This window comes from Triticum urartu, chromosome 1, assembly GCF_003073215.2.
Source record: "Triticum urartu cultivar G1812 chromosome 1, Tu2.1, whole genome shotgun sequence".
Classification (NCBI taxonomy): Eukaryota; Viridiplantae; Streptophyta; class Magnoliopsida; order Poales; family Poaceae; genus Triticum; species Triticum urartu.
Window position 1 is genome coordinate 28,255,545 of NC_053022.1, and position 12,448 is coordinate 28,267,992.

Sequence of the window (12,448 nt, forward strand, 5' to 3'; positions counted from 1 at the left end):
AGTTGAGGGGAAAAGCTCTGCGCTTTGGTGCTGACGATGGCGATGCTTTGCACCGTATCTCTCCCTTGAGAGCGTTGTCATGAAGTTTTGGTGTCCTATGGCGTTGTTGTATTTAGGCCTTTCTCTGTTATTTTTAGGCAACATGGTCGTATGTGTTTATTACTCCGGAGTGTGTGTTGTAAAAAGTCTTTTTCATGTAATTCAACCGTTTACTTTGGTTTATGCTTTATTTATAAAGCGGTGCTTAAGCCTAGTTTGAAAAAGACATTATCATTGTGCATTTTTTCCAACAATCTGCCAGACAGAGGCGAATAGGATTTTCCGTGATGCATGGCCAACCATGTGGAAGAAATCGACACCGTGCGCATCGGGACGTCGGCACACTGCTGCAATTCTGTGTCTCGATCATGCGCCCCCGCAACCCGCGGCTACCACCCTTGACCTGTCTATCTTAGCCATTGTGGACTGGCCTGATGTGGCTGCTGTCATGCGGTTGAGGACGAGAGAACGAGTAGTATTCTTTGCACAGACCCGGCAGAAATTCCGCTCCCTATAAATGCTACTCCCTCCGTTTCAAAATATAATGCTTTTTTTATTCTGTATTTCAATTTTGATCATAAATTTAATCAACGAGACCAACTACAGCAGAAGCAAAAGTTATACCAGTGAGTTCGTGTTCAAAAGAAGTTTTCAATTATATAATTTTTTTCTCGCACCGCAGTAGGTCTCGTTGATTAAATTTATGGTCAAAGTTAGACCTCGGAAAACGCGGACACACTACATTTTGAAATAGAGGGAGTACCGGTAGCAAGGGTGTAGCATTTATTCCCTAGCCGCCCCTTGCACATTAAGTCAAGGATATGAGCAGAGGTGACTGTTTTGTTGGTTTTTGCTGAAACAGATCAGTGTATGGGGTCACGTATATTTTTGAACTGAAAATAATAATAATAAAATAGCATCAAGTCGAGCGGACCAGCTCCATTAACCATTTGTATGTCTATATAAACAGCAGAGCAACACGCAGATAGGCAAAGCAGAAGGTACACGCAGCACACAGACAATGGCGTCTCACACGACATTTTCTTGGATCACTTTGTATCTGCTGGCTGTCCTCCTAGCGCCGGCGAGCGCTCAAGACCCGACGGCCGGGTTCACGGCCGTGAGCCTCAGCGAGAGCAACTTCCAGCTTCAGAAGCCGTACAACATGCCGAGCAGCGCACGGTATAGCTTCGACGGCATGGTGCGGCGGATGTGGGTGCTCTCCTCCGACGAGCCCTTTTCGCCGCAGAGCGACACCAAGCCAAGGACGGAGATGAGGATGACTGTGAGTAATATATAACATGATCAATAATCACTCATCACATAGTTATATATGTAGATTGCTAGTATATTCTTACTAATTTCAGAAGAGTTTTGCTGACAGAAAAAACTGATTTCAAATATTTTAGAAGGTACGTCATTAATTCTTTTTAATTTTTAGAATGCATGCAACCCATTTATGTCAATTAGAGTATTTATTTATTTCTTGCGAGGAGAGGGAGGGAAGAAAAGAGAGGTTGGCCCAGTAGAACTTTTTTTATAGAAAAGAGGGAGACAAAATGTTTGACTGAACAACACAAACCAATAAAAAGGACAAAAAACGAGGAATAGAAGAGAAAATGACAAACAAAATTATAATGTCACACTTAGATGTGCTCTACATCTATATGCGCCTAGACGTTCTCTTTCTTCAAGCGACTGACTCATGTATCTTGGCATTCCGTGTGATTTAGGGACACGACTACTCTTCGGGCGTGTGGCAATTCGAGGGCTCCGTGTACGTGCCATCGGGCACGTCGGGAGTGTCCATCATGCAGGTGTTTGGCGGCGGCGAGACGGCCACCACGTTGATGCTGCACGTCTACGATGGCGCGCTGAGGTACTACAACCAGAAGCCCGTCGAGGACAACGTCTACGACCGGTGGCTCCGGGTGAACGTGATCCACGACGTCGGGGCGTCGAGACTCACCGTGTTCGTCGATGGCGAAAATAAACTGAGCGTCGCCGGCCGTGGCGGCAGCTCGCACTACTTCAAGTTCGGCGTCTACACGCAGAGGGACGCGTCCAGCCGCATGGAGTCGCGCTGGAAGAACGTCAGGATCCTCAAGAAAAACTGATATGTCCGATCGCCCTCACAGCAGCTTCGTCCTTGAAAGTTTGTATTGTAAGCAGCTCAGCGCGTATTTTGGTAAGAGAATCATGCTAAAATTTGCCATACAGTCAACTAATTATACTGTTATAAGTCCCACACTCATCTATTTGTTGTGCTTTTGTACGTGCTGAAGCCCGAAAAGTGCCCATGCACCAAGTTGCTTAGCCAATTAGCGGTCAACTGCAACTTTGCTCCATTTGTTTGACGGAACCAAGCATGCGTGCAGGCGCGGAGCCATGCCTTGTACCGACGACAGACCCTGACTTATACTACCATTAAAGTATACTCCCTCCTTCCATTTATATAAGGCATAATACATTTTTCAAGGCTAACTTTTTTTTTTGCGGGAAAGAAACTTTTCATTAATCAACTATGATGGTTACATTCAGATTCGACAATGCTAGCTATCTCCCTAGGAAAATTCCGGAGCCAGCATGTCGTGCGCTGTTGCGAGTGACCCATACAAGCTAGGGTGTGGCTCGCCAAATTTGCATGCCTGCTGAACTTAGCTAGACTAATGTTCCTTTCTTAAGCTAGAACTCTTCTGATCTCATTAACCCTGTACGCATACCTCGACTGGTCTTTATCTTTCGACTGCACCATCTTTAACAGCTTGCCACAATCCGTTTCAACAAGCAACGGTAGGTTAGTCCAATGGAGAGCAAGTTGTAGTCCTTCATCCAGCGCCGCCATCTCGGCTTCCAAGGGATCACCACAGTTAAAAAGGATCCGTGTCGCGGCAAAGATGACATCACCTTCATGATCATGTAAAATCATGCCAGCCCCAGCCGTGCCATTTTCCTTAACAAAAGCACCATCAATATTAAGTTTTGCATGGTTTGCATCGGGAACCCCCTAGCGCGGCGCTACTGTTATTGCATGTGTGCTCTTTGGCATGCTTCCTGAGAGGTCAATCACCTGCTTTCCTTTTGTCAAATCCACCTCCGGGTGCTGCTGTATCGCAAGCAAAGACATGATATAGCTCGTGAGAAATCTGCGCGAAGCCTCGATCCGAACCGGTGGTTTATTATGAGTGATCTCATTCCTCGCATATCAAATCCTCCACATGATCATCAGGGAAGCCAACCTCTGTACATTAGACAGGTTGTCAAGCAGACGAAACAGCCATTCGGGCTCGGCATCACGCAGGTCTTCTATGGTTGGAAGGTCCCAGTAGTCTCTCATGGCTGCCCAGAGTGCCGCTGCATGGGGGCATTGTACCAGGGCATGATGTACATCCTCCACCACATGGCCGCATAGTACACATGTAGGATCTTGCTCCATATGCATGCGGTTCTTGGTAGTTTGAGTAGCTAGGGACTCACGAGCAGCACTCCATGCAAATACATGTACTTTAGCTGGTGTCCCGTTCTTCCAGATTAGGTCCCAGACTGGCCGCCGGCCGAATACTCGACGCACCATAGCCCTGCGCCCGGACTTGGAAGCCGTTACCGATACGTCAGATAATCCCTTTCTTAAGGAGCTCCAACCCATATTCAATGGCTTGCCAGGTTGAGGACGCATTGCCGGTGAAGACCGTATCCACCAAAAACTATAATATATGACATGCAACCTACACAAAGCATATGATCAAATTCATATGTGAAAGGTCTAATGATATAATTTTCACATTATACATCTTATATATTATTAATCTTGTTAATAGTTAAAGGCGGTCTTAAAACACGCATTAGGCCTATATAGATGGAATATTTGATGGCTGCTGATCAGGGCGCCTGCGCCCTGCCTCAATGGTGTCGCCGGGTTGAAAGGAAGAAAGGGTAATTACCTGCAAGTTCAGGCGGCGTCAACGAGGCCGGGATGGCGATGGCGCGCGGGTTGAGTGAACGCTCGCATAAATAGTTTAATACCCGCCCCTCGCCGATGGCACCGCTAATGCGAGATGGAAATTTAGCCACACGGCGCACACGAGCTGGATAGCTAGCTAGACCCTACATCCTAGTTCCTAGAAGCCATGGGCAAGCGGAAGTCGGCGAGGTCCAAGGCGCCACCGCGGAAGAAGGTGGAGAAGCTGGAGACGGCCTTCTGCTGCCCCTTCTGCAGCCACGCCGCCGCCGTCGAGTGCACCATCGAGGTCCCGAACAAGATCGCCACGGCGTCGTGCTACGTCTGCCTGGAGAGCTACTCCACCGTGCCGGACGCCCTCACCGAGCCCATCGACGTCTACAGCGAGTGGATCGACGAGTGTGAGCGCGTCAACGACGACGCACGCCGTCGCGCCAGGATGATGCGTGGTGACCACCGTCCTGCGGTTTGTAAGCTTTTCCGCTGTACTTGCGCGGCCAATGTGCGGCGGCGGTTCAGATAGCTACGTACAAAAATCCATGGGTTCGACAATTAACTAATGGTGATCGATCCATTTGCCTTGGTTGCACAGCTGAAATTTCGTGGCAAATGTATGGTTTGTAGTTTGTACGTACAGTAGGCAGCGCCCACCGCCCAGTAATAAGAAAGGTCCCTGCAAACCTCGCAAGCTCCGCGGGCAACAAGGGACTGTACAGTTGTCCGTTAACCTGAAGAGAGATGCTACACCTACGTAATGTTTCTCACGTAGTACCTTCGTATGGTCTGATTTGACAGTTTTTTATTGGGCTTTAGTTGAGCACACGGGCCCAGCCTTGAAATCGGGGGTTAATTAGTGGAGAAGGGAATTACGTAGGTTACGTAGAAGCAGTACGTAGGTGTAGCATTATTGTAACCTGAATATGTAATCGAGAGTTATGTCTGTCGAACTAACCTTATTACTTTGGTTACCAATTTTCCAACTTCTACAGAAGATATTTGGAGGGCATTTAGAAATTAATATTGATTTGAGGGCATTCAGTTGATGTACAATAGCGTTGTTCGCGGGTCATTTGGATTAGGAGGCCATGGACACGCTCATCTTAAGACTGCGCTAAACCAAATAGAATAGTTAATCAGCGTCATGCATATGGTAACATAGGGCAAATCAGGATAGTCAAAATTGACTTATTAATTAGTAGCAGTGTCAGGGTGTATCATGGGTCAATTTAGAAATATATTGAGTAGTTTTGCCCATATCCAAGCCCCACGCTACGTAGCAAGAAGTCAATTTCAGATATTCTGACTAGCCTTGTGTTGGTAGGTGCACGATACCGATCAACTATTCGGTTAGATTATTCTCAGCCTCCCTAGCTAGAAAGTCAAAATTGGCCAAACATGCTGATGTACATCAACCTCAAGTGATGTGCACCCTCCAGATTAACATTGATTTCTGAGGCCCTCCAAATATCTACCATAAATATTTTAGAAAATTGGCAACGGAATTATAAGAGGCCAATTCAACTGCCATTGCTCTCCAGTAGCACGCAAACCATCCCATAATGAATGAATGGGTAGAGATATCAAACATTTGCTAACTGTTTTGGCACTCCTGCGCCCCTTGAATAGCATCCAAACTCTCATATATGTATGCCATACTGGCCACACCATTTGCTCTTTGCTTTATTTTAGAAATGGTTTCTGCCACCATAAAGTTTGTTAGCATATTAGGGTGCCCATACCATCAGGAACACAATAGGAACATAACCATATGACACGAAGGTTTAAAAAGTACACATCATATGAGGCCTTGCATTGCCCCTAACACCACTCATTTTGAAACGTAATCTTTCAAAAAGTGGTTTGATCAACATTTCCATAGAAATTTAGAGGCAGAGGAATCTAGGGGTTGTTCTCTGTTGCTGCTGCCTTATATAGTACAAAATGATTAGCCCATTGCAAGGCCATCTTCCCCACCATCACTATCAATCTTCCTCCAGAGGATAGAGGAATACGCAAAAAAGAGTGCAGCTGCCACTTGATCTTGTAAGAAAAAATTGAGGACATGTTCATCATAAACACGCCGTGAACTCGTGATATTGGGATACCCATAGAATCCTGTAGTGCTAAAGGTGTAAAACCATCTCTCTCTGGCTTGTCACCAAGATGTGACCTTCTGAATTCTGGAAGGAGTCACCAAGGTATGATCTTCTGAATTTCAGAATGATAAAAATGCCTGGATTAATGTACATTTTGGTGGGACCTCATATAGTCCCAGGATGTTGTGTGTACTCCTAGCACATCCCAAAATGCTTTTGTCACCCTTGCAGAACAAATGAGCGTGCAGACATTAGTAGTTTATCACAATGAGATTTCTCGGCCTTAAGCGGGGCTACACTGTTGTGTAACCATGCATTTAGGATATTTTACTCATGTTCAATATAGCAGTTGGTCAAATAAATGGATGAATGCTATGCGGATTGTATTGAGTACTAACTTCTTTCCAACTTGCTTTTAAAAAACACAACTTAGACGAGTTGCTCATGAAAGAAAATAACATAAAACCAAAAAAAAGTTTAAAAGGAAATACTAGCTCAAAATTAGTTCTCTCCATCAGTAGTTCAGGTGACACAAAGCTCGTCAAGAAAGAAAATAACAAAATAGCTCAAAGGTTGTTGTCTTCATCTTCTGTTCAGATGTCGGTGGCGACCCAAGTTGCCACATGAGCATTTTATCATCGTTAGATTCAATGTGTTAGATGGCTCGAACTCTTGAACTCGTAATAATTAGAGAGTAGTGGTGCTAGACTATCTTAGATGGGCTCGAACTCTTGAACCCATAATAATTAAAGAGCCGGAGGGGCGCTAGCCAACTGCTACAACATCTCTTTGTGTTGACTTCACTTGCCTTTCTTAATTAATTATTAACTTTTAATGTTTCAAAGTTGTCTCAAGCATGATATCCTTAATCAATTGCAATTGCATTGTGGTCCAGGCGGTTATGCATCAGAATCCCAGTGCAAATCTAAATTATCACAATCAGTACCATACCGAGAACTGATTGACGTGGGTGTCTTTTGAGGAAACCGCCTCTAATAATATAAGTATTAGCTCGGCATCCGTTGTGTTGGAAGTCCAAACTTTCCAAGGGTTGTGTCTAGAAAAAACCTCAAAATCATTTTCCCGTACTAGTAGTTTATTTTGGCAAAGACTACTTTTTGTGAACTATCATAACTAGGCCGGCAAGCATTGGCCTTCTTTTTTCCAGTGGCTAGTTTAGGTTAGTCAGATGGATAAACATAATATATTGGGATGTAATAACATGATACTTGAAAAAGGGAGGATATTTTTGGAACATGATAAGATGAAGTCATCATAGGTGTTGATGAAAAGCAAGCTCTTGCTCGCAACAGCCTGAAGTGAAAAGTAAAGGTGCATGTCCTCCTGCACGATGGTGGTTGGAGTCCAAGGTGGGGCAACGAGCTTTTTGTGGGTGGTGGCGACAAGATGCGGGCAATAGCGATGAAATATAGAGAAGAGACGAGGGAGAAGACGACATAGTTCGGGAAGTCAGACAGATAAGGGCCATCGTAAGATGCAAATCAGATGAGAAACCAAGTGTTCTGTCCGAAGACTAAAATTAGTCCGTTCACAAAACTGGTTTCTCCATAACAAAATAGGTGATTCCAACTCATCTACTTTTCTCAATAGGCAAATATACCACCTCAACATACAACTATGCATGGGAAAAGGCCTTCAGCCGAAAGTCCCCTCCTACTTTTGAATAGTAAATTCAAAACAAAATGAAAATAAACTTCAAAAAATTCTGAAATATTTTTGGTGCAAACTTTGATAAATGTTCTCGGTGCTTGCAAATTTTCATTCCGAAATAACATTTGTGGAAGTCATGGCAAAAAAAATAGAACTCCAAAATGCTTTCGAAATATAGCATTTTTGGAGTGTCAATTTTTTACCATGACTTCCAAGAATGTTATTTCAGGATGAGAATTTGCAAGCACTGAGAACATTTGTCAAGTTTGCACTTTGATTTTTTACTATGGTTTTGCTTTTACTATTCATCAGGGAGCATATGAGCTCGGAAGAATACATCAGCACGCAATAGTGCGAGCAAAACTATTATGCTACTTGTATCAATGAGTGTAGTTTTTGTGCACCCACGAACATTGCACCACCGGTGCACCCACGATAAAAAACTTAGCAAAATATTTCGATTTTTTTTAAAATTTTGTGGATGTGATTATGACCAAATGTTTTAGGTGCTTGCAAAATTTGGTGGAGAAGTAACATCCGAGGAGCCTTGTACAAAAAAAAAACAAAATTTGTGCTTAAAACATGTGAACAGTAACTGGGTGCAGGGCATCATCTGTATTTCGTTTTGTATGGAGATCATTTGATGTTTTCTGGTGACCAAACTTTGCAAGCTCCTAAACCATTTGCTCATAATCACCTCCACGAAGTATTTGATCTTTTTGAATTTACTGTTCACTCCGTGGGTGCACCGAAGTTGGGTGCAACCACTACTACAATCCTATAATGATAAAATACAATAAATCATAACTATTTACATTTTAGTTCTTATATTATTAATTCAAAAATTCATACTCAAATCACATTTTTTTGTAATAGCATTGAAATAGACTTACCTCCAGTTGCATTGAGTTGGAAAACGAAACCGTCACAGTGGTGAATATCCTCTAGATCCTTTTTTGTACTAGTGAGTTTTGGTGAACTGTGGTAGCTAGGCCGTCAGGCATTAGCCTCTTTTTTGGCGGTGCCTGGATCATATATGAAGAAACATACTCCCTCCGTATCAAAATACTTATCATCAAAATAGATAAAAAAGGGATGTATTTAGAACTAATATACATCTAGATACATCCATTTTTATTCATTTTGATGACAAGTATTTCCGGACGGAGGGAGTAGTATATTAGGATGGAATGAAGACAATATACTTTTCTCTAAAATAACACAATATAGTTGAAAGGAAGGATCTTTCTGGATCATGATAAGACGAAGTCATCGTCGAAGATGTCGATGACAAGCAAGCTCTACCTTGCACAGCAGTCCTAGTAGAAAAGTAAAGGCGCATTGCCTTGTTATTTCTCCTAGTCAATCCCTCCAAAAGTTCAACAACTTCTTCAAAAAGAAAGTAAGTTTAATCTCATCAGTAACCCAAGACTGATCGCTGTCAGGAAAGATGACACACTGTACGGTACCGTTGACATATAAATGCAAACGTGTGTGTTTAAGAGGAGCCGAGTGGCCTTCCATTTCGAAAAAAAAAGAGGAGCCGAGTGGCCTCGAATAACTACTCTCCGTAACACTTCCTAAACAAGCACACGATATTAGCCTTTTACTAACACACGGGTATTGATTCTTCAACTTGCACTGGAATAAAATTAGCCTGCATATGCAGTAATAATAACTTAACGAACTTGGGCACTTGTGGTCCGGTCGTACTCAACAGTAGTACTCTGACGCGCAAGTAAGACTTTCTGAAGGTTTTACTCGAAAAAAATGGACTTTTGAAGCTAATCAAAACGTCCCTCTTTCTTTCTCTTTCAGCACCCAAATGCCGTTTGTGTTTGAAAATGCAAATTGGTCAGCTGAACGTCTCTCACCTCTATATATACCGACATACTAACTGCACAAATCAATCAATCAAATCTTCTGTTCGGCCCTTCCTTGCTGCATGCATTCAAGTACGGACATGGCGAGGTCCTGGTCGCTCCTTCTGCCGCTTGCTCTAGCATTGGTTGCTTCGGCTGCCCACGCTGCCATTGTGGAGCACACCTTCAATGTAATTGACCAATGCTTTTCCTATGTGCATACAATTGTGTTCTTCACTTCTCATGCATACTTTCCATGCACATAGTTTTATCTCATCGAGTTTAGTTACCTGCCGGTTTATACCTTTCTTAATCGATAGTATCCTAGGTGCATGCATTTTTGTTTATTAGGGGTATGTATGCCATCTTTTCTTCTGTTCTTGACACTGGGTATCCATGTATGTCATCGTTAATATGCTTACACTTAGCCTTTGTTTAGTCTTGCACCTAGCCACCATGCAACAACGCATTATTTTGGTTGGATCGACAGTTGTATCGTCATGAGACACATGCTAGAATATATGGGCTTGGCCAATGAAGAATTTCTGTAATTCCTTCTCAAAGGTCCATGTGTAAATAACAAGTGGAGGTGCAATATGTAGTTGCCTAATTCTCCAACAACACTTGCCAATTATTATTTCTGGAAAAGAAAACAATCGGTTTTTACCTTGTAGTCATGACTCCGATTTTAAGCCCTTAAAAATTACTGTCAAATTGTCTCATACTTCATCGATTTCAACCGAGTTCTATGAATTTCTTGTCGAATTACGCCAAACTGCTCAGGCGCCACATTGAATACGTCTATAACAAAAAACGGGTTCAAGTTGTCCATCTAGTCAGCTGTCACATCATCCTAACATGTGGTACATGATTGTCGGTTTTAGAGAATATAATAAAATATGGAAATGCAAAAAGTCATGGCAAATTGTACGTTTTTATGGCAATTTATGTTGACGTGAGGGTGATAAATTTAGTTTACAAGCACGGCAATTTCCTAGCAAAAAATAAACTTAGACGGGTTTCTCATGCTCGTCAACTAAATTTGTGATCCTTGGCAAACATATTTTCCCGTGAAAAATGTTTGATTTGCCATGTCTAAAAATCCGACGTTCGCTAGATATTCCTGTCCTAAAATATAGGGTAAAATTGTTTTGCAGGTAAAATATAGGGTAAATTGACGTGAGACTATCTCATATTTCAACACAATCAATCGAAATCTATGAAATTTGTGTCAAATTATACCAAACACTGCTCCTGCGCCACGTTGAACACGTCCATAACAAACACGGGATCAAGCTGTCCATCTAGTCAGCTGTCACATCATCTTGACATCTGGTTCAAGATTGTTAGCTTTGGAGAAAAACAATAAAATGGAAGAATAACTATTTGTCGTATTGGCACAATAATGCAATTAATATCTCCTAAACAGGACAAAAAATTGTCAGAAGTCAACTAAGGAGTAATAAACAATGAAATATATACTTCAAAACATGTTGAGTGTCTTTTACCCCTCGTGTACTTCACAGTTTCTATCTATTTGGTGGTAACCTTCCATATAATAAATATTTGATCTCACTCACCAGGTCGGGAACCTCTCCATTAGCCAGCTCTGCCAGCCGGACAGGATCATCACGGCGGTGAATGGCCAGCTACCGGGCCCGACGATTCGGGCCAGCGAGGGTGACACGGTGGTTGTACACCTCGTCAATGAATCGCCATACGGCATGACCATCCACTGGTAATAATCATATTACTTAGTATATATATGTCCTAAAAATACTTAGTATATTGGTTTTGTCTTAGGTCATACTTTGTGAAGTTTAACCACGTTTATAGAAGAGATAACAACACACATTCGTCGTGGAAATATATTTTCATATTTTATTTTGGTATTATATGAAAACATATTTTTATATTTCATTTATTTGCTATTGTAAATGTTAGTATTTTTCTGCAATCTATGAATTATACTTAAAATAAAACAAATGTTGCTAAGTAATACGGAATGAAGGGGTACAATTTAATTTTCGGGTACCAAAATGTCGACCCATGCAGGCATGGCATATTCCAGCGTGGCAGTCAGTGGGCAGACGGGCCGGCGATGGTCACGCAGTGCCCCGTCCAGCCAGGCAGCAACTACACCTACCGCTTCAACGTCACCGGGCAGGAGGGCACGCTCTGGTGGCATGCCCACTTCTCCTTCCTCCGCGCCACCGTCTATGGTGCCCTCATCATCCTGCCCCGCGGCGGCGCCGAGGCCTACCCCTTCACCAAGCCCGACAAGGAGGAGATCATCATGTTCGGGGAGTGGTGGAACGCCAATGTATTCGACTTGCAGCAGATGGCGCTACTCACCGGAATTCCTGCCGGGCCAGCCGACGCCTACACCATCAACGGCAAGCCGGGAGACTTCTACAACTGCTCCGCCCCAAATCGTATGTGCCAGTTAACCTTCATCGGCGTAAGATTGTTCTTAATTTGTGGTTGATGTAGTAAATGAAAGTTCTAGCTTTGTCCCGAGTCAGATTTTTATTTGACCATATTTATAGAATACATTTTCATACAATACATATATACGTATATTTAATGTTGTAAATTTCAGTATATTTTATGTCAAACTTATATAAGTTTGACTTAGAACAAACCTAGAGTTACATCAATTTAGAACGGAAGGGGTGCAACTTTTGATGATTTTTGGGTTTGCGTGCAGAGACGCACATGTTCGAGGTGAAGAAGAACGAGACGTACCTGCTCCGGATCATCAACGCTGCGCTCAACACGCCTCTGTTCTTCAAGGTGGCGAACCACACCTTCACCGTGGT

General features: G+C 42.9%; 3 protein-coding genes across 3 annotated transcripts; all 3 read left to right on the plus strand.

Moving 5' to 3' along the window:
* Nucleotides 1-1,025: 1,025 nt before the first annotated feature.
* On the plus strand, nt 1,026-2,293 carry LOC125545461 (citrate-binding protein-like). Its single transcript, XM_048709440.1, has 2 exons — nt 1,026-1,324; nt 1,773-2,293. The coding sequence occupies exons 1-2, from the start codon at nt 1,061-1,063 to the stop codon at nt 2,154-2,156; spliced, it is 648 nt and encodes a 215-aa protein (XP_048565397.1). The 5' UTR covers nt 1,026-1,060; the 3' UTR covers nt 2,157-2,293.
* Nucleotides 2,294-4,166: 1,873 nt separating this feature from the next.
* Nucleotides 4,167-4,520, plus strand: LOC125532638 (transcription elongation factor 1 homolog). The gene has a single exon (XM_048696625.1). The coding sequence runs from the start codon at nt 4,167-4,169 to the stop codon at nt 4,518-4,520; it is 354 nt and encodes a 117-aa protein (XP_048552582.1).
* Nucleotides 4,521-9,678: 5,158 nt separating this feature from the next.
* On the plus strand, nt 9,679-12,448 carry LOC125545532 (laccase-25-like; the record flags this gene model as incomplete). The annotated part of the gene is given in 4 exon segments (XM_048709552.1): nt 9,679-9,817; nt 11,210-11,364; nt 11,682-12,061; nt 12,337-12,448. Coding segments are annotated over 4 exon segments (755 nt in total), but the record flags the coding sequence as incomplete, so codon positions are not given.